Raw genomic sequence first — 25960 nt, forward strand, 5'->3', positions numbered from 1 at the left:
GAAAAAAGAACCGACCGCTCGTCCTCGGCCATCTAATTAAAAGAATTTCAATTATCCCCGGCGCGCTAATACCCCAGATTCGAAGGATTATACCAACAAATTGAAGGCTTTCTCTCTCTCTCTCCGGAAACTGGGACGCGCGCGAAGGCGAACTTTGCAAGCGTGTATACACTTGCGACTGTACACTCGCGCGCGTTCTCCCAAGAGACCGGCGTCGGTAGGAATCTTGCTTCCGCAGGCGCAAAAAGTTGGTTCGATAGATAAAAGACAAAGACAGCAACAACAACAACAACAACAACAACAACGGCCAAGCGCGCATCACTGTTCCGGACATCGGCTGTCGGGGGAGCGGCTGATCCTGCGTATACGCTCTGCACTCGTTATACGTATCGGACTATACATTTCACGGTTGATCGAGGCGGCCCTTCGCATGCAGGGTAGACAATTTCCCAAAGGCTTTCAGCTCGATATATTGGCCAGGCCGAGGTATAAACTACCCTCAGTGTGCAAAACTGTCTCTGTGCTCTATACTGCGCGCTATAGTCCGATTCGACGCCTGTGCACTGCCCCGAGGCTTAGCTGATGGCGCAAGTAAGGCTCGCTGCATCTGCAGGCGGTTCCGGAGATGCCGCGAGCCATACCCGAGCCGGACCGATACCACTGAGGGAACACGTGCTAATTCTCCGGCTCTGATCATGCGGAGAGAGCGTTGTTATCTGATGCACGGCTGTCTATAGGTATATCTCTTCGTGCCTTCTCTGCGCAGCGACGCTCGAACTTTGGATGGAATATTATAAAGAATGGACGACGAGGGATAAGCTTGTCGCTCGCATTTTCGGAAATTTCAAAGCCAAATAACTTTAAGATTTATCATCGGGGCCAGCGGAGAATTTCGAAAAATTTATAGCCATGTTTTGGTCGTGCGAAGCACTTCGTTTTCTCGAAAACTTTTCGCCTCGGGATTCGAAAATTTTCGACTTCCGTCGACTAACCCCCCTCAACTGAACACATTCGCCATAGCGCTCACAATCACACGCGAAGCTTCCCGAAGTGAGCGGGTAACTTTAAGATATAAATATAAAAAAAATTCTATTAAATGCGGAAGTTTTTGCAGATTTTGCAAATGCAAATGAAAAATTTGCGGATATCTTAGTTGTTTTATAAATAATAAAAAACTATTGAAACAGCGGGAAAATGGGGATAGCTCATTTAGACTAAGTAAATAACCTTTAATCGGTATAGGAGTAGCACAAAACATTTGCAAATTAATTGCGGATTCTGAAAATATATTTATTTATGTTTAATTCGCAGTAATTATGCGAATAATAAATATTTATTATCACAGCCACCCGCGTGCGCGTGCGGCGCCATCTTACGGTCCCGAACACACGCGGCGGTTCACGCATGTTCTGTTTTTCTGCGACTCGTCAAGTCGTCATCACTCATCAGGACGAATCGAACAGCTGATGCGACGGGTAAACAACGTTTTTCTCTTGTGATTTTTCTATAAAATAAAATGTGCTTGATGACTTCTGCAGCCCTACAAAGTGAAAGGAGAAAAGTTTTAAAAGTACAAGGTTTCTGCAACTGTAAGAAAGAACGTCGCTATAATCCCCTTGCTATGATCCTGTGCTCGGTAAAACTCTTGAATGATTTCAACTTGAGGAATCATTCTCAAAAAATCAAGGATCCATTGAATCACGCTCTGGAGCTGATAAAAAGAATAAAAGAAGCAGATGCTCTTTACCGTCTACTAACTGATAAAATAGATGAGGATGTTCTAAAAGCTGATGGCTCAAAATTAAAAGTCATAGCAACAATGTCTGTTGGTGTAAACCATCTAGTCTACATTTAAAAGCAATAAAATCCAGAAATATTCCAATCGGTTACACTCCTGAAGTTTTAACCTACGCTACTGCTTTGCTAGCTGACTATGGCTCTGATTTTAATTCAAGATGGAGCAACTACTCCCAAGAAGCTAGTGCGAGCCATGACAGAATATAGTGTCCGTAGTAATCTCCAAGGAGTTCGATTAATTCACTTGGGATTGGATGGGTAATGCATCTTTTGCTAATCCAGAATCATCTCATTCATGTAAGTGCTCCAGATGCACAGCAACAGTAATTGTTGGTAAGTTTTACAAAATCATCACAACTTTGCAGCTTTTATCCAATTGTCTTGCAATTTTGATTTTAGCACTAGTTAATGAGCACATGCATCAAACATTTGGAGATACAATAATCCAGTCAAGTCACACTTTGCTGGGTAGTGAAGTACGATTATTCATGCTGCCATGCATAGTAGGAACACTGCCAAATGATATTAAGTCTGAAATAGGCAAGATCATATCTACAAGACTAGTGGACGATGAAGCAACTCTGCATCTGGGAATTGAAAGCTTTATGACTTTGCGCATAATAACCCTTTCATGTGTAAGTATTTTCCTGACACTTAAAGAAATTCATCACAAGGTATAAACAATGTATCTCTTTTAATTTGTAGCGATGCTGGGTTTGCAGTACACAGAATGACAGCTATAAATTTCTGCATCGAAATGGACGTCACTGATCAAATTTGCTCAGACAATCTTAGAATCAAAATATACTCTGGACATTGTTTGCCGTTCACGAAGCTTGCAATTACTCGATCTGCAGCACAACTCTGAACGATTGATCGTACATCATGATGTCTTGTTCAACGACTAGATTTTCCCGGAAGGTCTCAGTTTCATCAGTGGATTGGGGTAGGCACAAGTTACTATTTCTCTCAATAGAATTATACGTGACTGGTGCTCTACATAGATTATTTAAGTAATAATACAATTTAATAGTTTGGGTTATCTGATAATCCGAGATGAATATTTACAGTGAAAGCTAATTAAAAGAAAAAGAACGAGCAAAGAATCAGTAAAGATGTAAATAAATATTTATTATTTTCTTAAGAAACAGATAATGTATTTTTGATGTTACACTTTTAATTATAACACTGGCTGTAAAAAATATTGACGTTTCTTGTTTTATATCAACTCTTAGGACCTGAAAATGATGAGAAATTTTTACAAGTTAACTATGCACAACTTTTTCTTCTAACAATAAGTATAAATTAATCTTGGCAGCTATGTGCTTTATTTGTTCGTTTACCCTGTCATGCAAGGAACGCTTAATCATATTTTGACCCTTTCATTTATAGCGAAAAACAAAATACAGTTTATATTGCGGTTCTATCACGTTTAACAAGTTATGCTGTATTATATTCCACGTTTTTACGAAAATATATTTAAATATTTTTTCTTTTAAAACCATTTGTTATTTATCATAGAAAAAAATCTCTTACATATTGGATATGTGTTTGACATAACTAAACCAAACGTAAAAGTCGACATTGTAGAACGTGTATGCAAATATCTTACATTATCATGCACATACAACGCCTTTTTCATTTTTCCTTTCATTGAAGTATATTATTATTTAGTTTCGTTTGTTATTTATGCCTTATTAAAGAGCAAGGACATTCTGTAGAAAAATAAGTTTTCTGCTGCTTCCCTTTTATCGTAACCCTTTTTTTGTTTTATTTTTTTACACGCATTTTTCTGTACATTCAGTCCCTCATTTACGCATACTAAGCTTTTTCATATCGTCGAGAAAGCTCGTTGAAAAAGCCTCGAATTGTCTTCTTCTTTCGTTATAGGCAGAAGCATTCACAGAGAAACTTAATGATTCTACGATATAGCGTTAGTATCGTTTTTTGTTAGTTGTTTATTTTAGGATTATGAGAGAAAATATCTTCTTGTATATATTCCAATATTTAGGTCAATTGACCTTTGTATTTTAATGCTTCATCGTTTAAGTGATTTTAAGATGTGATGCATTAATTTAATTTTAAGTGTTTATGAAATTTACAAATCTAAAAATATTAGAAAAGATTTGATTTTGTATCTTTTTTTTCTATATATAAAATGATTTTGCTTTTTTAGCTTTGTATTATTACACACTACAGTTTGCACATCCCACTTAATCATATTTTGACCCTTTCATTATAGTGGAAAACAAAATAGTAAAAAAACATATTATGATAAAATTTAATTTACTTTAAAGGAATTATCTAGTTGTCGTTAAGTTGGTCACTTGTTCGCAATAAAATATTTAAATGTATTATTTGGTTTTTTGTCAATTTAAAAGCTGTTGGTCCAATTAATAACAGACTTCGATATTGGTGATTATGAAGGTGTATTAAGTCTTAATAATAAGCCATCTCGACACTGGGCGACTCTCTTCGTCTGCTCAACCAAACTTCTATTTTGGTTTTCTTTGGTGAAAGGTAAGTTAAGCTACAATTACTTTATCACATTGTCCAATATTTATTATTAAAATCTGCAATCTGCAATAAGAAAATGAATAAGTAAAATATTTGTATTTTATTCTTTTACGGAACGCAATAAAATGACTATTACTCACACAGTAGAAGACAATTATGATGTTGATTCATGAGTACTAAATGCAAAGTAAATAGCGAGTGCTATATTTAAAAATGTATCCTTAGTTTTTAATCTAATTGGTTTATCTATGTTAGCCGTATCATCATACATGAACCAAGATCCTTCAGTGTCTCTACAATATGATAAATAGTGTCGAACCTTAACATTTCCAATTGGTTATTTATATGCTACAACTCCAACTAAGGTGAGCTTTTGTTTATCAACGGTAAGATATACATTGAGATTGTCTAATTGTACTGAACAGTTTTGGTTATTTGTATCACATTCTTCTACGTCAATGCAAAGTAAATTTTTTATCTCTAATTCATATAAAATCAATAACTGTGCACTCTTCACATGGAATTTGAGATTCTTTTTGAAGTTTGCTGTATATTTCATTTCCTAAATTTTGAGACATTAATTCTTCTGATGACAATTTGATACGATTGGAACCAAGCACAAAGCCTTTAAAAAAATATTAGGGTACATCACTTTTGCAACGAAATCTCCAATTGGCTGACTCCAACAAAGTTTATTGTTGTGCTGATCAATACAAACTTTGCTCAGAAAATCTGCTCTATTCGTATATAATGTTGTGATATTAAGTGCTGCTACGTAAGTACGTAAAATGATAAAAAACTCTTGTTTGATTCCTTCAAATATATTTTCTGAATTATCAATGAAAATTTGAAATTCATTAATGTTAAAATACACTGAAGTAAGTATTTCCAATATGGAATCGAAAAAACTCGAAGTTAGCACAGATAATCTAGTTTTGTTTATTTTTTTTTTGTTTTAATGGAATTATAATTTTTGATAACTGAGCGATGTCTAGGAATTTTGATCGGCTTCTGATGGCGTAAATCTATTTCAGCACATGGTCTTAAAAACTTTCCTCGTGGTTTAGCTTTTTTCCTATTTTGATTAATATTATTATAATTAATACATGCATCATCCACATTTTTATTTTCAACAATTTTAATAGCACATGGCTCTAGTAGTAAGTAAGCCGGTATGGGGAGACATAACAAATGACGTCATCACTGGCGCATCCTTATCTTATCAATGTAAACAAGTAATATAGATAAGGTATCATGTTTATACAAACAAGTAATTAAAATAATCTTTATTACATGTAATATAGATAATTTTAATTAATTATTTATGTAAACAAACAATACCTTAACTAAATTATTTGTTTACATTGATAAGATAAGGATACAATAGTAATGATGTCATTTGTCTCCACACACCAAGTTAGTAAATAAAAAAATCATTTCTTACAATGTATAATGGTTTTTATTATAAAAAATATTATTATTCGAATTATCATAAACAATATAAATCCAATCACACATGTGTACACATACGTACACTTACGCGAGCACACACACACACACAATCGTATCGTCTGCTAATGCACGAGGGACACTAGCTTCTTACACTGCGCTCTCTCTCTCTCTCTCTCTCTTACTCACACGCACACACTCTTTCTTACGCACACGCTCTCTTTTTCTCCCTATCTCTTTCTCTCTCACGCACAAGCTTTACTTCTCTCTCTCTCTCTCTCTCTCTCTCTCTCTCTCTCTCTCTCTCTTACGCACACTCTTCCTCTCTCTCTCTCTCTCTCTCTCTCTCTCTCTCTCTCTCTCTTACGCACACACTCTCACACATCACTCCTTACTCTTAATTACTAATCTAGGTACACACACACACACATAAACGGGTAAATATAATTAATGATAAAACTTACGCGTTCACTATACACTCACGCACATAAACACAAAATTTCACGATACGACGTCGATTGTCTCTTCTTCAGCTCTCGCCTCTATCTTCACGATGACAAGCTTTCCCCTGTCAGCTATGTTGTCAGGAGATGCAGGCGAGTCGAACTGGTAATATAAGGGAGATTCCACATGATTGTACTTCCCTACCCCTTACCCTGTAGCCGTACCGCATCCGACTTTGTCATCGAGTTTTCATCTACATGATTCTGTGGTCATTGGAGAATTCGATCTGTGAACGTGAGAAGCGCATCTATGTAATGTTTGTATTCGTGTTGCTAGCTCCGATTCGTTTTGTTGACATCGTTCGTCATCGTTTCCGTTTTTCTGTGTTTTTCTGTTCAGCTCCGAAATGACTTTGGCGTAGTTAAACAGCAAATTTCTAAAAACATATAGTTGCTCAACAGCAAAACAGAAAAACGGAAACGACGACGAACGATGTCGACAAAACGAACTGGAGCAAGGAATATGAATACAAACATTACATAGATGCGCTTCTCACGTTCACAGTTCGAATTCTCCAATGACCACAGAATCATGTAGATGAAAACTCGATGACAAAGTCGGACGCGGTACGGCTACAGGGTAAGGAGTAGGGAAGTACAATCATGTGGAATCTCCCCAATACCTATTAATCAGTCGATCCTCTTACCGTGTAAGTGACAATCGGCGAAATTTTGATACTCGCGAATGATAAAGCTGAGGCAAAACTTATCACAGGATGTTATTTTTTGTGCTTTATACTGTTGCGCGAGTCCACACATCCCCCCACTAGCAAGACGTTTTTATACTATATAAACCCTACGTTGACCTCAGGAGCTCAGTAGTCATGAGAGTAGTTGCATTAAATCAAGAGCTCGCAAGAATGTATAACGTAGCCGAGGAGTCTTTACGCAGTGTAGTACTTCGCATCGCAGGCAATCTTCAAGCAAATAGTGTTGTTAGACGCAGGTGTACAAGAAGTTGGTGTCTACGCGTGAAACGCATGGTAGCGTGCCAATTATGCTGCCAGTTTTCACGTCTTTTACGATGCTGTGGGCCACGGAAAATTGCACAGCTTCATAGACGCATTTTTTAAAAATGCAACTTAGCTGTGCGATGCGCAGCAGAATTTTGTATGCAACAAAATTTTGCGCATTTACCTGTGTTGACGCGGTTAATGACAGCATTCGAGGAGAATAATGGTGAGTACATTTTTATTGATTGCAATTTTTCTGCACTATATCATAGCGTTGTCATTAATAAAAATCAAACAGCACTTGTACTTGGCAACGAGGTAAACGGTGCCACAGCTGATAGCGTCGTCTGCTACTGCTGCTACAAGCTCTGTTTCATTCACTCGCGTGCGCATACACACATTCGTAACGCAGTGTCGTCTGCTCTTGCCGTAGAACGCGTCGACTGCTACGTATGACGCTTAGTGTTTTCAAGTCGTCTGCTTCAGCGCTAGGGATATTAGCTTCTTACATCTGTCATATTACATAGCATGCGATGCGTATTTCTTTATCATTACAGTAATATAACGTATAATTATAAAATCAAAGAATATACATCCGCTATATTCTATGACAGTGAGAATACTTTTTTAAACAACTGTTTTTCTCACTATACTTCTTGCTTTTTTTATTAAAAAAATGTGTGATCAAATATCGGTTAATATTTTGTTTTAATTCATTCGACATCAAAGAGATTTTAATATTCATGCGTTGTATGCATCACTACCTTCGAATACATATAACGTTTATTATAAAAAGTAAGCTCTGTATTTTTAACATAAAATTGTTTTACATTTCAGCGTTAGAAAATTTGTTAGCCGACATAACCTCTGATGAAGATGATGATGATATTACAGAATACACATCAAGTGAATATGTTGAACCTACGTCATCGGATGAAGGTGAGGAGGTGGAGGAGGAAGAAAGAGAGGCAAGGGAGACGGAAGAGGAGGATGCAGCGCAAGCGCTGAACGCTGTAGCCGATGTACAGTTTGTACCGGCTGAAATGGTGGGGGTGAGCGCTGCCGATGCACACGGAGAGGAGTTGCGGGCGGAGGAGAGCGAAGCCGTAAGGAGAGAAGCAGCAGCAGCGGTAGCTGCGGCGCCTGCAGCGGTGCGTCTTCAGGTGAATGAGGCGATGGAGGAGGAGGAGGAGGAGGAAGATGAAGCAGTAGAGAGAGCGCAGAATGAGCACGATGCTAGAGCGGAAGAGGCTGAAGATGTACCTGCCAATAGGGATTCTCAGCGCATGGTTAATGTTGACCACCTTCTTGCCACATGTATAGAGCCAACAGCTGCTGCTAATAATATTCTACAGCGCTTGATGGAACGAGCAGCTGATGAAAGCGAGAATATTATTGAGTATGCGGAGCATCCATGTGTCAAAAGACGGCAACAAATCCTCGACTTTTTGGCCCGACCAGTAGAACCCGAAGAAATGCGGTACACAAGAAGAAGCGCTGGAGGATTGGTCACCGAGCATTTTTTTAACCAGGGAAATCCAAGAGATCGTCAAATTAATGAACGTGAGTATTATGCTGTATTTAAATATACATTTTTCTTGAAATAAATTCTTATTTTTAAATATTATTTAAGTTATTCGACGTGGTCTCGAAGGATTTGCAAAGTGCCCCAGGGCTTTGAAACAAGATATCATGCGTATCATGTATGTTCGAAGAGCACAAGAAATACGTTGGTTTTTCAATGCTTGTAAAGATAAAAATTCTATACTGTTAGACACTGAAAATTTACCTGAAGTGTTTAATCGCCTGGGACAGAGTTTTTCAGGACCACCAGAAGAATAATTTAAAAATAAGAAAGTGTAAAATAGGGTATTCAAATATTTTGTATTCAATAAATTTTTTCAGAACATAATCACTCTGACGATTCATCTTGTTCTTCTTCTACAACCATTTTTCCCTTATCTACATCATCTTCGAACACCAATACTTCTATAGAATCGCAGGATTACGAGGCCGATGAAAGTTATTTTTCTATTCAAGTTAGTAGAGGACAAAGAAGAAGAATTGAAAATTCAAGCAGCAATAATGATGATTTGTCTGACTACGAACAAGAGGATAATCAGCCCAGTGAGGAGAATGAGGAGGCGGAGGAGGAGATCAGCGAGGAGGATGAGAAGAGAAGCGAAACAGACGATAATATGAATTATCAAGGAGTCGATGAGGAAAAAGAGGATGAGGATATCCAGCCTCCTGGTAATCGTTTTGATATTTTCCAACAAAATTGGCATTATATATCTAAGTATAAAATAGAAGGTAGACGTATTGTGTTAAAAATAAGATCTCCACCGAAGGATGGATCTATAAATCCGATAGTTTGGTTGGAGTTAGTTATTCGATCTATAAATCCGATAGTTTGGTTGGAGTTAGTTATTCGATCTATAAATCCGATAGTTTGGTTGGAGTTAGTTATTCGCGATATTTATTCTTATATAATTTCATTATGTAATGAAAACGACATGATTGGCGTCTCCGTTAGAAGTTTAAATTTTGCACGAGGCCCGGGTGGGTTATCTTTACGATTAGTAAATAATTTTTTTTACAATGATTTATGGAATTTAATAAGCGGATTAGCTCAGAGTAATGAGGATTTTCAAATAGATGAGAGCTTTATTCTAACATTAACACTTGTTAATATACCTAATGGTGGCCGAGGTGGAAGTAGAAAGAGAATGAGTGTTGATAGCTTATCTCAGAGATCGGTTATATCTATAAGAAATAACGATAATTTATGCTTGCCAAGCATAATTGTCGGGGAGGCTTTTATGATGTATAAAAAATTATTTTCAAACGAAGCCATTGATACTTGGAATATTGTCAGAGGTAGCAGACGTGGTATGCAAAAAGAGCGCGCAAATCTCCTTACTATTAATGCAAACGTCGTAATTCCTGCAAACGGGTGGGTATATGAGAAATAGAGACGTATCAACGGTATTATGTTGCAAAAAATATCGCTATTGTAATATACGATAGTTTATCTTTTGGCAGTGGAGAACCGCCCTTTTACGATGGAAGACCTCTATTAAATTCAAATTCTTTTGACGTTATAAATCTTTTGTACGACGCGCGAAGGCGTCATTTCGATACAATATTAAATTTAACCGGTGCTGCAGGCAATCGTTTTTTCTGCGAACATTGTAATAAAAGCTATAGATACGTAGATGAGCATAGATGCACAGCCAAATGTGGCAGGTGTTTTTGTGCGCCAACGTATAATTCTAATATAAATATTATAAAGTGTGTAGAATGTAACCGAGAATTTTACGGGCAAATATGTTTCGACCGTCACAAAATAGATGGGTCATACAACAAAAATAATAAAAAAATATGCGATGTAGTAAAAGTTTGTAATATGTGTTGCAAACGAATTAATACCTACAAGTCAAAGCACGAGTGTGGAATCAATTGGTGCAACTTATGTCGCGAAAAACATGATGTAAAACAGCTCTGTTATATTCAACCCATTGGACGTAATGTTAACGCACAGATTAATCGTAAATCCCCAAAGAAAAACTTATTTATTTTTTATGACTTTGAGACGCGTCAAGATTCTGCTTACCGTGAACATACAGAGATAAAAATACACATTCCAAATCTATGTGTTGTACAACAGGTTTGCGATGATTGTATGGATGATGAAAATATAAATATACTATGCCATACGTGTGGTGTAAGAGAGCATATATTTCGCGATGATCCAGTTAAACAATTAATAGGTTTGACAGTACGCGAGAAAACTACCTTCGGTCAAATAATTTGTATTGCTCATAACTCTCGTGGGTTTGATGCCCAATTTATTTTGAGAGAAATCGTTGAAAATACCTCAATAGTACCGAACGTAATATTGAATGGACAAAATATAATTATGCTTCAATGCGAGCGAATACAATTTATTGATAGCTTAAACTATTTTCACATGAAATTAAGTGCTTTACCACAAGCCTTTTCTCTACCGCCAGCTAGCAAAAAAGGATATTTTCCTCATCTATTCAATACTTTAGATAATCAAAATTATGTTGGGGCTTTACCCGAAGCATCGTTCTATGCGCCTAATGCCATGTCGACGTCTGAGAGGGAAAAGTTTATTGTATGGTATGAGGAGAACCGAAATACTTATGAGTTTGATTTTCAACGTGAAATACTCGATTATTGCCGTATGGATGTAGAAATTTTAAGACTTGCATGCATGGCTTTTCGGAAAATTTTCATTAAGTGCGGGAATACTTGTCCGTTTACAGAGGCAACGACCATAGCTTCTGCATGCTCCATTGTGTATAGAAAAAATTTCTTACGCGAAAAAACTATCGGTATCATTCCAGCAGGTGGATATCGACGCGCTGATAATCATTCGCAAAAGTCAATACAGTGGCTGTTACAGTGTGAACGTGAGATTGGTCGGGAAATCATACACGCGGGTAGAGCACGTGAATTTATGCTTCCAGAAGGGTTTCGTGTAGATGGCTATTTACCTCCGGAAAATGACAATGCAAATAAAGGTATTGTCTTTGAATATCAAGGCTGTTACACACACGGTTGCCCTATTTGCTTTAATAAACGACGAGATAAAATAATGTCATACGGCAGAACTATGGATGAGTCGTACGAGAATATTTTTCGGAAAATTCAAAAAATAAAAGCCCTGGGTTACGAAGTTCGAGAGATATGGGAATGTACTTTTGATCGGATAAAAGCAGAGAAAAGCGAAATCTACGAATATGTAACACAGCATCCTCTTATGAGTCGTATAACGTTGAATCCGCGCGATGCTTTTTTTGGAGGTAGAACGGAGAATATAGTTACTGAGTACACGATCGGAAATAACGAAAAAATTCAATATACAGATATATGCTCTCTTTATCCGTACGTGTGTAAAAGAGGTCGATTTCCCGTAGGACATCCGCGAATTTTAATTGGTGAAGACTGCAACGAATTAACGCAGGGGAATAACAATAATCTCAACAATAGTGAAGGATGAGTTAAATGTAGTATCTTACCACCGCGCGACCTGCACATTCCACTCTTACCAATTAAAATGCACGGACGTCTTCTTTTTGCTCTTTGCCGCTCATGCTGCGAAGAAATGCAGCAGTGTGACTGCAATCACGAAGATCCACAAATGCGTGAATTCACGGGCACCTGGGTTGCTGATGAGTTGCGTAAAGCTGTTGAACTCGGTTACAGTATTACGAAAATTTATATTATTTGGCAATATGAGATGACACAATATAATCAAATTGATGGTAGCGGAGGTCTTTTTGCTGAATACGTAAATACTTTCTTAAAAATCAAGCAAGAGGCTAGCGGATGGCCCTCATGGTGTACTGATGAAGCAACTAAATTACAATACATTGAACAGTATAGACTCGATGAGGGTATAACTTTGGATAAAAATAATATCGAAAAAAATTCAGGTTTACGAGCTGTTGCTAAGCTCTGCTTAAATTCGTTTTGGGGTAAGTTTGGATAACGGAGTAATTTGAAACAAATTGAAGTTGTAAAATCACGTGAATCTCTTTTAAAACTTCTTACTTGTCCGGAAAGAGATGTTAATGATATACTAGCAATTAATGATGAGATACTGTACGTGAATTGGCAATACAAGGATAAGGCTGTCACTCCTGCCCCGCATACGAGTGTCGTGAATGCGGCTTACACCACTGCTCAAGCACGTTTAGAACTATATAATTACTTGAGAAGGTTGGATGATCGCGTTCTTTATTATGACACAGATTCTTGTATATTTGTTTCGTATGACGATGCTTCGGATGAGTATAAACCTTTTATTGGCTCTAAACTAGGTGATATGACAGATGAACTTTGTGGTTATGGTGAGAATACGTATATAAGTAATTTTGTTTCGGGAGGACCAAAGTTTTACGCTTACACAGCTGTAACACCCAATAAAGATGATAAAATTGAATGTTGTAAAGTAAAAGGTATCTCATTAAACTTCTCAAACGGTGTAAAAATTAATTTTGATAGCATTAAGAATTTGATTAACGATGCCTTTGCAAACGAAGATCACGAATCTGAAAAAATGAATGATGAATGTAGTAAAATACGCTTAAAATTCAAAGCTATCAGAAGAACTAAATGCATGAAGTTGTAACGCGTGAAGAATCGAAAACATGTTGTGTTGTATTGAAAAAATGACGATACCTTATTTACGTCACGTAAATCTCTACCTTTTGGATATAAGAATAATTAACTTTTTGGATGTATTTATTGTAAATAAAAATAAACACAAATTTTTATATAATTTCCTTATTTTTCCATTTAAAAGATCCCTAACACATTTTTATATCCTCAGTATAGCTTCTGTCATCGAAGAGAACGCTTCTTATGGAAATTTAGCTCATTTTAACGCATAATTCAGCTTACTCGCGGTGTTATTTAGCTTGTTGGACACAAATATCAGCTTAAACAGCGGTAATAACAGCTTGTGATTCAGTACACGTAAAATTAGCTTATTTTTACGTGTGCCGCGCCGCGCCGCTGCCGCCGCCGCCGACCGTCCGCGTGCCATAAGCTTATTTTAAGGAAAATCTCTCGTATGTGAGTGTGTGTGTATGTGCGTGTGTGTGTGTGTGTGTGTGTGTGTGTGTGAGTACTCGGCGAAATGGATATGCGATTCAAACATCCGTTTACGTGTATCGTTAGCGGACCCACGGGATGTGGTAAAACAGTTTTTGCAAAAGGTTTCTTCGACATCTTCCACTCATGTGCAGTGTAACTTTTGATCGGAAATTACTCTATTATGCCGAGTGGCAGGCTACGTATGAGACAGACTTTGTTCCAGGAGGCATAAGTAGGGAGAGTAGAAAAAAAATTGTTGAATTTCACGAGGGATTACCTCAGCCTTCAGATTATTCTCAAGACAATGAAAAGAAAAAATTATTAATTATCGATGATTTAATGAGAGAATCTTCGAATAACATTATTCTCGATGTATTTACAAAGGGAAGTCATCATAAGAATTTAAGTATGATTTTTATTACACAAAATCTTTTTCACAAAGGAGCTGGTCAACGCGATATCTCATTAAATGCAAATTACCTCGTTATTTTTAAAAATCCACGTGATCGTTCGCAAATACAATATCTAGCGCGTCAAGTCTATCCCGAAGACCCAAAATTTTTACAAGAAGCGTATCTCGATAGTACGTCAACTTCTCATGGCTATCTTTTGCTGGATTTGAAACAGTCGACCGAGGATGAATTTCGTTTCCGTACCTCTGTTTTTCCCGATGATAAATTGAGTTACGCATATGTACCGAAGAAGAATACGAAATTCCGATAAAAGTAGAGTATTCTATGATTAAAGCTTCAGTTTGATTGAAACAATGGCAGGGAGAGGAGCGTCTGCGAGAACCGATAGTCGTAGACAACGTGGAGGTGGTGGTGGTGGTGGTGGTGCTGCTGCTACTGAAGAAGAAGAAGAAGAAGAAGATACAAGGTGTGGATGCCTACCAAAGCATTTTACAAAAAAGTGTGTTGCAGTATTGAATGCTCTTTGTCATGCAGATAGTCAACAGCGCTTAGCACTGTTACGTGTAGCTGATAAAAAACTCATTAAAAGCATATGCGAGTGCGTGTTAAATGTATTGCGCGGAGTCGTTAAAATAAAAAACTCACACAAGTCAAAGTTAAAAAAACATAAAATTGTCTTGAGAAAATTATTAAATAAATCCAGTAGTAATAACAGTGAAAAAGACTGGAAAAAAAAAGAAACGCGTATTCAAAACGGTGGTGCTTTTTTAGCTTTTTTACCAATGTTACTTGCACCAATTATAGGTGCACTTGTGTCAAAAATATTTGGAGTCTCTGGAAATTAAAATATGGAGCACGCTCGTAAAATGGTCATTGTACCAGAGGAAACATACGAGAGAGTAACGAAGCAACAGCATCAACAACAACAACAACAACAACATATAGTAGAAGAGTCGAGTAATGCTTTAGAGCCAACGATACAGACAAAGGGTGATAATTTAAGTCGTCTCGATGCTGAGATGCACGATATACTTTTTTCAAAAAGTGTCACCGATGAACGTGAAAAATGTCAAAAACATTTGCAAATTTTAAGAAGATATCTTCATTTTAAAAATTTGGAACGTCAGGAACTTTTATCAGATGCAAATATACTGGATGTAGAGCATGAAAATGAAGATATATCGAGTCCATTGCCCGATGAAGCGATACTTGCAAGCATTTCCAAGGGTTATGTGAGAAAAGCACGTTTATTGCTTCAACATTGGAAATCAGCATTGCATCGTATTAAATGGGATAATTCAGGTACAGTTAGCATTGATGATAAAGCTATACCACACTCAAATATTATAGATTTACTAGAAGACGTGGTACGGGTAGACCTGTTGAAGAACCTGTAGGAAGATTTCAATTAGCTAATTTTATAGCAACAACTGACACTCCACCCAAATTAATAAGTAATCCAGAGGTGATAAAAATTAGTGAAAGTTTGAAACGTGCATTAAACAAAATTCCTTCAACCAAGAGAAATAATTCCGAGAGCGTACAGACTGAAACAAGGTACTAGACTCGCGGCCGCACAACGCTGTAGTGCACGTTTGAATAAGAAAAAATCCATACCGCAAAAAGCAGACAACAAGTGGCTGGCTTATAAAATTTAACATGTCTTATGAAAATCAATACTTTGACACTAGACACGAGACTGGATACGCTGGTGCACGTAATCTGTTACGAATCAATGGTAAAAATAAGAAGAAGAAAAGCGAGATTAATGAGTGGTTAAGTAATCAAGATGCATACACACTACACAAACCTATTAGACGAAAATTTCCTAGATTGATGTACAATGTCACTAATGTGGATGATTGTTGGGAAATGGATTTGTGTGACATGCAATCTCTCAAAACGTATAACGATAATTTTGCGTATTTACTTGTAGTCATAGATGTTCTCAGTAAATATGCTTGGGTCGAGTCTTTACGTGACAAAAGTACAAAAAGTGTTGTAGCTGCTTTCGACAAAATCTTAAAAAGAGCCGATAGGCGACGCCCAATTCTTATACAAACTGATCGAGGCAAAGAGTTTGTCGGATCAGATTTTCTAAATTATATAAAACAACACAAGATTAATTTTCTAGTAGCACGTAATCCCGATGTTAAAGCAGCCGTCGTCGAGCGTCTAAATCGCACGCTCAAAGAACGTATGTTTTACTGACTCAGATATTTTACTCACAAAAATACTCATAGGTATATCGATGTTATTGAAAATATCGTTTACGCGTATAATAACACTATGCATAGTGGTACTAAAATGGTTCCGGCAGTTGTAAATATTCGTAATGCAGTGGCAAGAAAAAATTTAGAAAAAAGAGCTCTTAGTCAGAGAAAAAAGTCTAGTGCACATATATACAGCGTGGGTGATCATGTTCGCATCAGTCGGTTGAAAGGCACCTTCGATAAAGGTTACGAAAAGAATTACAGTGAAAAGATCTTTAAGATTACCCGTGTCTCACGTCGTCCAAATCTCTTCACCTATGAATTGACTGATTTAGAAGGTGAAATAATCGACGGATTTTTTTATCCCGAAGAACTAGCTCGAGTTGGCGATGATCGTTTATCATAAAATAAGGAATTCAAAGTGGAACGTGTGATCAAGAGTAGGGGACGTGGTGTTAAAAAACAAGTTTTTGTAAAGTGGCTTGGTTATCCTGATAAATTTAATTCGTGGATTAAAGCAAGCGAAATCGTTACACTTTAAACATGGCTGAGGACGAATTTTATTTGATATTACCGATGAGAAAAAAAAATGGCTTACTACGCAGAATACTATGCCGATCAAATCGGTGGTGGTGATGGTGGAGGAGGAGTACGTCGAGTGTTTGCAGGTTCAACTTATCAACGAGGTCATGGTGGAATCGGCAGCTTTTTGAGTGGATTATTTCGAAGAGTTTTACCTTACATTACGAGTGGTGCTAAAGCCGTTTGAAAAGAAGCTATCAGAGCAGGAATGCATGTACTAGATGATGTGGGAAATCACGGAAGCAATTTTAAACAAGCTGTAAATATGCGCATGCGTGAGTTCGGTAAAAATCTTAAGCATAAAGCCGCTGATGAAATTGCCGCTATGATGAAGGGATCAGAATATAAGATACGCGCTAAAAAGCGGAAGCGTCAATCGTCCAAGAACAGTTCAGCTGTACGCATCAGCAGTAAAAGTGGCCGTGTAAAGAAGAAGAAGAAGAAGAGCCGTGTCAGTGTTCGCAAATCTACGAAAAAGAAAGCGGGTAAGAATAAGCCAAGGAAGAAGAGAAAACAACGCAGTGTGAGCGATATTTTTGGATCTACATAGATATTATTTAATATGGCTTTTCTACACTCAAACTCATGCGAATGCATGAAATCAGAATTAGATTTATTTAAATTACCACCTACACAGACTTCGGTGGAAAGCTCTCAATTTATACATTATAAACCAGTTTCTTCGCTAACAGACGATGGACCGTTGGAATTCGTCGTTCCAGCTCGTAGTGATTATCTCGATCTTGCACACACAATGCTAAGCATTCGTATGCAGATAGAGCCAAATGTTGAAATAACAGAAGCAGCTAAAGCTACAGAGTATCCGAAGGTAGCAGCAATAAATAACACGTTACATTCGTTATTTAACCAAATAGACGTTTTCTTTAATCAAAAATTGGTTTCACCACCAAACAATGCTTATCCTTACCGAGCTTACATCGAAATACTGTTAAATTATTCAAAGAGTAGTATGGAATCACATCTCACGAGTGGACTCTGGTATGCGGATACCCCTGGAAAATGGGCAGCGCCTCCCAATACCAAGCGTACTGATGTAAATGCAAATATTGGTCAGTGTAACCGTCAGTATTTTACCCAGAATGGTAAAACTGTCGATTTACTCGGTCATTTGCATTGCGATGTTTTTAATCAAAATAAATTTCTGTTAAATGGTGTTGAACTGCGATTACGATTGGTTAGGAGTAAGGATGCTTTTTGTTTGATGGATTTTACAGATGACGATAAAACTATACGCATTAAGGAAGCTTCACTGATTGTGCGTCGAGTTAAAATAAGTCCAGGTGTTATACTAGCTCATGCTAATGCACTTACAAAAGCCACTGATAAATACCCAATCAATCGTGTGGAGTTGAAGGCATTTACAATGCATAGAGGTATTCTTGGCGATACACTGGACAACGTTATTCTCGGTCAAATACCCAAAAGAATAATCATTGGATTTGTGGATAACAAGGCATTCAATGGAAATAGAAAGTTTAATCCATTTAATTTCCAACATTTTAATATAAACTATATTTCTCTTTATGTGGATGGTGTCCAGATTCCCAGCAAACCATTGCAGCCTCGATTTACGGGTGAAAGTCAATTATTTATCGACTCGTTTCATACACTATATTCTGGGACTGGAATTCATTTTCTAAACGAAGCATTAATTATCTCACGATCGGACTACGATGAAGGGTATACATTATTTGCTTTTGATCTAACGCCTGATTTATCAGCAAATTCAGTTTCTCATTGGAATTTAATTAAGCACGGCAGTGTTCGTGTAGAGGTAAAATTTGAAAGAGCACTTGAATCTACAATCAATTGTATAATTTACGCCGAATACGACAATGTCTACGACAATGTCTTGGAAATAGATTCAAGTAGGCAAATAATAACGGATTTTAATGCATAATACCGTTAAAGCGATGGAAAAGTAAGAGGAGAAGGTGGAGAAGGAGAAGAAGGATGGGGAAAGAAGCAACAGCAGCGCCTCTATGCTATAGATGAGCAAAAAAGCTAAACGTCATACTCTCAGTGACGTTTGAGAAGTGAGCAAGTTTGGATCAACTGTGTCAATTTTTTATAGTATCATGGATTACGTTATCAATATTCAGGGTTTGAGAGACCGTAACAACAAGTTTACACCTAAAGAAGTTGGTGTACTTGGTTTAGAGCACAGAATCGTCCAACATTGGATAGTTAAGGAACCCCATAGATTTGAAGAACTTGCAACTGGACTTAAAAGAACTAACGACTACATCTCTAATCATTTTCATGGAATTCGTTGGCATGAAGGTGACATCACCATTGAACAACTACAGTATCATTTACAACAAATAGCCAAAGTGGCTATACGTATTTTTACACGCGGTCATGACAATTGGAGATTCCTGGAGACTGTAATGTGTCGAGAAGTTGTGAACGTTGAAGAAATGTATGCCCCGAATTTTGACGAATTGAAAATAAATTATTCAGGTAACTTCATGTGTTTAAATCATGGCATTCAAGGTATAAACTCCAGTCGCGATTGTGCTCTCAATCATGCATATGTGCTACGAAAGTGGTTACACTCTATAGCTGAAGGTATAACGCAAGATGCTGCACAGAAATTGAGTGATGCATTGTACTGCAAACTAAACTCGCGGGTACGTACAGCTACTTCTTCGTCTATTTACGCGACCCACGAAGAGGACGTAGTCGATCATTGCTGAAATAATAATAATAATAGAATGAATACACAAGAATTACTAAAAGCTCTTGACCCGTTAACCGTCAAGATAGTTGGCGTGTATGCTGCGGATAGAATTCCAAACGTTTTGGAATACCCCGCGGCCATCATAGCTAATACAGATGATCACACGAAGAAAGGAACACATTGGATTGCTATCTACATAGACTCAAACGGTTATGGAACATACTTTGACAGTTACGGACTACCACCAATGTCCCAACATCATCTTAAACGACTCAAAAGAAATTGCAAGCGGTATCAGTGGAATAAAAAAAAGTTGCAAAGTTTTGATTCACAGGTGTGTGGCCAGTATTGTGTTATGTTCCTTTACCATATGGTTAGGCTACCTAACTTACGCGCGTTTTGTCATAAGTTCTCGCGAGATTCACGAAAAAATGATGCCGTAGTTGTATCGTTCTATAAAAAGCTGTTACGAAATAATAATCATCGTGTACGCTCGAAAGATGTTAGGAGGTTTGGAAGTGAAGCATCGCGCGGCTCAGGATTTTGTAATCAAACATGTACTTCGAGAATGTATGTAAAGTAATAATAATAATTGTCAGATATCATGTAGTAAAAAATATGAATAAAGTGTAATCTTTCATAATATAAAAAATGTTTTCATTTATAGAGCCTTACTCATTCCTTTAATTCCATACTGTAGTACTATGATAGAGCCTATATAACACACGTCACCCTTGACTCGTCCGCGCGGCGACAAGAGCACGGGGAGAGAAAATCGGCTTCTTAAGCGTAGGTTGTTTTTCCAAGTTTCGAGCGAGGGTCGGCGGCGAATCTCTCAGCGCACCGCGGGAGATAAAAAACTTATTTTTTCCTGTTGCATCACACCTCGCTGTATAGTTCTAAGTACATATACATCGGCATTTATTAACGGTTATAATACTAACATCCGGTGATATTTACTGTTTAGTTTTATATTTCATTTCAATCTTTATCTGTAAGAGAAAGAGAAGCTGATAAAACTGACGGTTGTAGCAGTAGTAGAGTAAACATCCTGTTCCTAAAAACTCGGAGAAATGTAACCGTAGCCTTTGACGGTTAACGAATATGATACTTCCTTTGTGAAGTTCTGAGAATACACGCGCAGAAAATCTCTCCCCACTGCATTCGATCATTTTACTTTGAGGTAGTGGGGGGTAAAATGTATAAAAGAGATTGAAGAGTGAGGAGCTCCATCAGTTCTTTCGTGAAAGTTTGAGAGATCGTTTGCTAAGTATAACTCTGTATATTGTGCCTCTTGTTTTTTCGTACCATGGCCCAATCAAGTGTCAGTGCTCCATCTCGTGTGCAGAACGTTCTGCCAAATATGCTGCTCTCCACGTCCTACGCCATTAATAAGTCAAACTCGAAACGCGTTATTCTTGGCTTAGAAAGTTACCAGGGAAGCTATCGACCAGTGGTGAAACTCTCAACGTCTACAACATGTTTTAAATCCGTCAAATTTGATGCATCTGGCTGGAAGGTCTTCAAGAATTACTTTGATCTTATAAATTGCTATTTCCAAGATGCGTACAGATTCCAAAGTGAATACGCTCGACCAACGAAGGTGTACATGGAAAATCATGATCTGATGTTTACTTCTTCATACAATACCAAATCCATATTGATAGAAGAAAGACCTGTCGGAACATCCATCTTTCCAAATCTTTTGATTGATGAAGAAAACGATGATGTACTGCATACAGTTAGTGCTTCCCATTTCAATGACTACACTGGTGCTGCTGCTGCTGCTGCTACTGTTACTGATGGTGAGAATGTACGTTATCAACCACCACGGGCAAAGAAACAAAAAACAGCTTATCATCAACCATCGATATGCATGCAGCAAGTTACTTTTGACGGGTTAAAAATTGTCTCACTGTGTATTGACGAACGTATGAGTAAACTTGAAGAGTGTGTTGATAAAGTGAATGAAATTGTTTCTCATATTAAGAAGTTTATAATTGACTGTATTAAAAATGATGGTATTGAGAAAGACCCTAATTCTACACTAAAGACGTATGCGATGTTTCAACAATATTATACTTTATACACTGAAAATATTAAAATTATAATTCACGACAAGTTTAAAGATACTATTGAGGAAATAATTTTAAATATAATCTTATGTGAAATAGCTGCTTTTCAATTGTTTGATATATATAAAGACATTTATACTGCCATAATTAAAGTATAAATATACATGCTATTTTTTGTCATTACGCTTTGTACATATGTCTTCCTATCTTGTAATAAACCAGAAAATATTAAAATTCACTTTTTGTGACATCATCTAAACCTCCCACCCTACTGCCACTCCTTACGACTCTCTATAAATATCAACTGTGCATAAGTATGTTCTCATTGCTTCGCGTACACTTGACAAATCATAATCGTAATATAGACAAACACAATATGGAGAAGAAGAAGAACGAAGGTTCAGGTCGAGAGGAAGTGACATATAAACCGGCTTCTGGATTCCAAAAGTATCTACCTCAATATTCTTCCAATACTGGATCATTCCCGAAAAAAGAAGGGTACAGGAGTTATTGTCCTGACAAGGAAGTAAATAAAGATTCCAAATATCAAGGACACAACAATACTGATTGGGGATAGCAACAATAAAGTCTCATTCTAAGACTTTTATTTATCAATTAAAATCGGTCCTTTTTAGGACCACAATATTTCTATAAAAGTACTACAAACTCATCATACATAAAAATCTCATTATCTTATGACGTCATAAGAGGTGTACATGACGTCAGTAACAATCCATATTTATCTTAATTGTTTACAAGATAAATGCTTAAGACGTTGGCGATACCTTATCTTTATTATCTGTTTTCATAATAAAAAAAGTATCATCATGGATTATTATTGCGGTAAAGATAGCTTCTTTGTTTATGTAAACATGATATCTTAATTACACACGTATAAACAAGATATCCTTATCTTAATTAACTGTTTATAAACATGATACCTTATCTTATCTTTATTACTTGTAAAGTACCGTCATTGTTTATTATTGTGGTAAAGATATCTTCTTTGTTTATGTAAACATGATATCTTTATCTTAATTACACGTGTATAAACATGATACCCTTATCTTAATTACCTGTTTAGAAACATGACACCTTATCTTTATGACTTGTTTACATTGATAAGATAAGGATGCGCCAGTGATGACGTCATTTGTTATGTCTCCCCATACCGGCTTACTTACTACTGGCTCTTCATTTAGATTTTCATTTTTTAGTTCTTCACATACAGAATCAATGATTTCATCAATACTCTGTTCAGCAAACTGAATTTCATTGTTATCTTGTACATCTAAGTCGTAATCCAATTCTTCTTCGCTTTTTAAGATTTTCGAAAATAACAGAAAAATGAAAGAATTTTACGTGTTTTGGTGGGGGGGCCAAGGTGGGGGGGGGGGGTGGTGGGGGGTGGTGGGGGGGAGTCTTGCCAAAATGACTATATAATATAGGAAGATATATATATATATATATATATATAAATGATTTGGGTTTGAAAATGAGTGCAAAATCGTTATATTTGTACTTATACAATGATCGACAGAGTTGCAGATCAAACTTGGTAGCTTTTTTTAAAATGCATGATAAATTAAAGAAAAGTGTTCTTAAAGACGAAGATCCTGATTATAATCCAAGTGATATAAGTGATAAATCTAAGAACCCTATGAACTATAAACAAATCTCATTTAACATCACAATACGATTCGATCAATTAATTGAGAACTTAGAGGAGAAAAAAATAATGCAGATTGGTCCGATGAAGTAGCTATGGCTATATATGATGAAACGAAAATACCCTGTGTCTATAATTTCAAGAACAAATGGGTGACTAATGATGTGTTTAAATTTAATGGATTTTGCACAGATGTTGTTTGTAATTCTTGCATCAGTGGAGAAAGTGAACCACTGACTGAAGATAAAAATATTGTGTTAAAAATTATTACTTACGAGACGTATGAAATTAAACACACTAGAAAAAAAAAACTGAAGGGAAAAAGAGGAGATGAAGTGAAAAAAATACTACTGACTAAAACTGCTGGTGAATATAGAGAAGATCAGCTTGCAAAGATGACTACAAACTATGAACCGCCTCATCTCAACACAAGCACAACTTTAGAAAAAGTACGAGAGGAGGCTTTAGATGAAAACCTGGGATACATAGAGTACAAAAAATTATCAATATCAACCAAAAAATTATTGAATTTTTGCAGTGTTCGCAAATTATCACTTTCACCATTTTATATGTGGTATTGGTTTGACGAACAATTAATGTTGTGGAACTATTTGCAAAAGCAAAAATTACCTCTATCGCTTGATGCCACAGGAAGTATGGTGAAAAAATATTCTTATTACCCAAATGCTGTAAGCAAAACTTTGTTTGTTTATGTAATGGTTATAGGCTTTGCTGGAATAATAATTCCACTAGTTCAAGCAATATTGTCTATTCATGATGTATCAATTATTCAAGAAGTTTTATGTCATTGGATTGAAAGTGGTGCATTAGTTCCTAAAGAAATTGTAACAGATGGATCGCTCGCATTGCAAATTGCAATTTCACTTGCCTTTAATAAAATGACATTCAAAAATTATAATCTAGAATGTTTTAAGATTTTGAATGGAGAAAGTGATATTTTTCTTGAATGCTACCTAAGACATGACGTGGCACATTTATTAAATACAGTGAGGAAATGGAAATGTTTTAAACTGTCAAATCCTACTGTAATTGATTTTTACTTACGCTCAGTTGGCTTTCTAATTCAAGTCGAGTCATTACAACAATTTGAAAAGGTTGTCATTTCTATTTTTATCGTGGCTAATTCTGAAACTGCTGAAGTAAATTCTGAATGTCATAAAAGTAAAGCAATGTTAATAGAGATATTTAAATCTTACAAATGCACTTTAGACAAATTCAATGATTTAGCTGAACAATCTAATTCACATATAGATAGAAATGAAAACAAAGATAGTGATGAGATTTTGGACAACACTAAAAATGATTTAATATCATTTATTGATAATATTTTCAAAAAAGCATTAAGTACATGTGAGTCTAATGAAGAAATATCAGACAAAGCAAACTTCTACGTTTGCTCTGAATTTACCAAAAATTTTCAGAATTTATGCTACACCTTTCCAACATGGACGAATTGCATGAGAACACATTTTTTATCGCCAAATCAAATTGGAACATCGACAAGATCAGAAGCCAATTTCAAAGATGCAAAGAAGCGTGTCCCTCGACCAATTCTTGCACAAAAATACATGCTCAAGGACAAGAAAAGAATCAAAGCTCTCACAAACTTTGCTTTTTCAAGATTACCTAAGAATTTAGATTCAGAAATGCTGACTGTTAACGTGCAAAAAGAACTCAATTTAGATTTAGAATCATTAAGAATACCTGAAACCATACATGTCAATCATTCCGTAGAACAACATGGTCTGAGTGTAAATACCTCTAAAGTAGATTTTGACCCAGTTGTTGCATCTTCACCTCTAAGCAGGACAAAATTTCAAGATTTTTCAAAAACTTGTCCATACTTGCAGTCTGCCAAATCTCACAATTCCATTCTTCATATAGAAAACATGGAGGTCCAGCTGATCGATACAACTGAAAATCATTCAAAAAATGAGTTCAATTCACCAGCAATACGTAATTTAGTTATGAATGGAAACAGAGTAGATTTAAAATATTATCATATCAATGAGTCTCTAATGCAACTGAGTTTCAGAAATACATGTCCATTTGACAGCATTTTTGAACTTCTGACTAGTGCATACCTTCAAAATAATAATTTTGCTTCACATGTCAACAAAAATAAGCACAATATAGCTGGTATTTTGAATGTAATCGTTGACTATTATGAAACATCATTTCAAGAAGAACTTTTATATATAAATAGAGCGCAGTTGTTACATTCTCGTTATAAATTACAGAAGAAATCTACTCGAATTACTATATACTGTGAAGACAACATAATGAAAGCATTTGAATATTTTTTAAATTATTATCCAAGTCTATATCAAAATATAATCTGCCATTCATGCAAAAAGAAAGTTCAAAAGAGTTTTTACTCAAAATCTCTATCGTCTAAGCAGTATTATGATGAAGGCATACAAAATTTAGA

The 25960-nt window shown here is 36.3% G+C and overlaps 3 protein-coding genes and 2 long non-coding RNA genes across 14 annotated transcripts in view; 2 read left to right on the forward strand and 3 right to left on the reverse strand.

Annotated features, from left to right (window-relative positions):
• Window positions 1-25960, reverse strand: part of LOC103316435 (protein vein) — a 278093-nt gene that overhangs the window by 20087 nt on the left and 232046 nt on the right. For 2 of the 3 annotated variants that reach the window (XR_004227473.1, XR_004227472.1), the window contains exon 3: window positions 25289-25443. The exons of the other annotated variant lie outside the window; for it this stretch is intronic. The gene's annotated coding sequence lies outside the window, so the exon portion shown is untranslated. The remainder of the gene's footprint in view (window positions 1-25288; window positions 25444-25960) is intronic. 3 annotated transcript variants of the gene reach the window in all.
• On the forward strand, window positions 1121-2999 carry LOC107981699. 5 transcript variants are annotated; one of them, XM_032599376.1, is made up of 4 exons: window positions 1121-1475; window positions 1539-2094; window positions 2197-2432; window positions 2503-2999. In XM_032599376.1, exons 2-4 carry the CDS (start codon window positions 2052-2054, stop codon window positions 2566-2568), a joined length of 345 nt encoding a protein of 114 aa, XP_032455267.1. In that variant the 5' UTR covers window positions 1121-1475; window positions 1539-2051; the 3' UTR covers window positions 2569-2999. The 5 variants fall into 5 exon arrangements, with proteins under 5 accessions (XP_032455267.1, XP_016843570.1, XP_031784822.1 ...); XM_016988081.3 differs by having other exon boundaries at window positions 1121-2094; XM_031928962.1 differs by having other exon boundaries at window positions 1330-1475; window positions 1539-2432; window positions 2503-2805.
• On the reverse strand, window positions 2699-6371 carry LOC116417180. The gene is made up of 3 exons (XR_004227475.2): window positions 6228-6371; window positions 4455-5389; window positions 2699-4377 (listed from the first exon to the last, which is right to left on the reverse strand). It is a non-coding gene; the product is annotated as an uncharacterized LOC116417180 (long non-coding RNA).
• On the forward strand, window positions 6521-13535 carry LOC116417178 (myb-like protein X). Of its 4 annotated transcripts, none has more exons than XM_031928941.2 (3): window positions 6521-7445; window positions 8057-8782; window positions 8853-9142. In XM_031928941.2, the coding sequence occupies exons 1-3, from the start codon at window positions 7379-7381 to the stop codon at window positions 9059-9061; spliced, it is 1002 nt and encodes a 333-aa protein (XP_031784801.1). In that variant the 5' UTR covers window positions 6521-7378; the 3' UTR covers window positions 9062-9142. The 4 variants fall into 4 exon arrangements, with proteins under 4 accessions (XP_031784801.1, XP_031784799.1, XP_032455261.1 ...); XM_031928939.2 differs by having other exon boundaries at window positions 7350-7445; window positions 9125-13535; XM_032599370.1 differs by lacking the exon at window positions 6521-7445 and adding an exon at window positions 7681-7969.
• On the reverse strand, window positions 22428-23225 carry LOC116738569. The gene is made up of 2 exons (XR_004344893.1): window positions 22916-23225; window positions 22428-22638 (listed from the first exon to the last, which is right to left on the reverse strand). It is a non-coding gene; the product is annotated as an uncharacterized LOC116738569 (long non-coding RNA).

Source organism: Nasonia vitripennis, chromosome 4 (genome assembly GCF_009193385.2).
Source record: "Nasonia vitripennis strain AsymCx chromosome 4, Nvit_psr_1.1, whole genome shotgun sequence".
Lineage (NCBI taxonomy): Eukaryota > Metazoa > Arthropoda > Insecta > Hymenoptera > Pteromalidae > Nasonia > Nasonia vitripennis.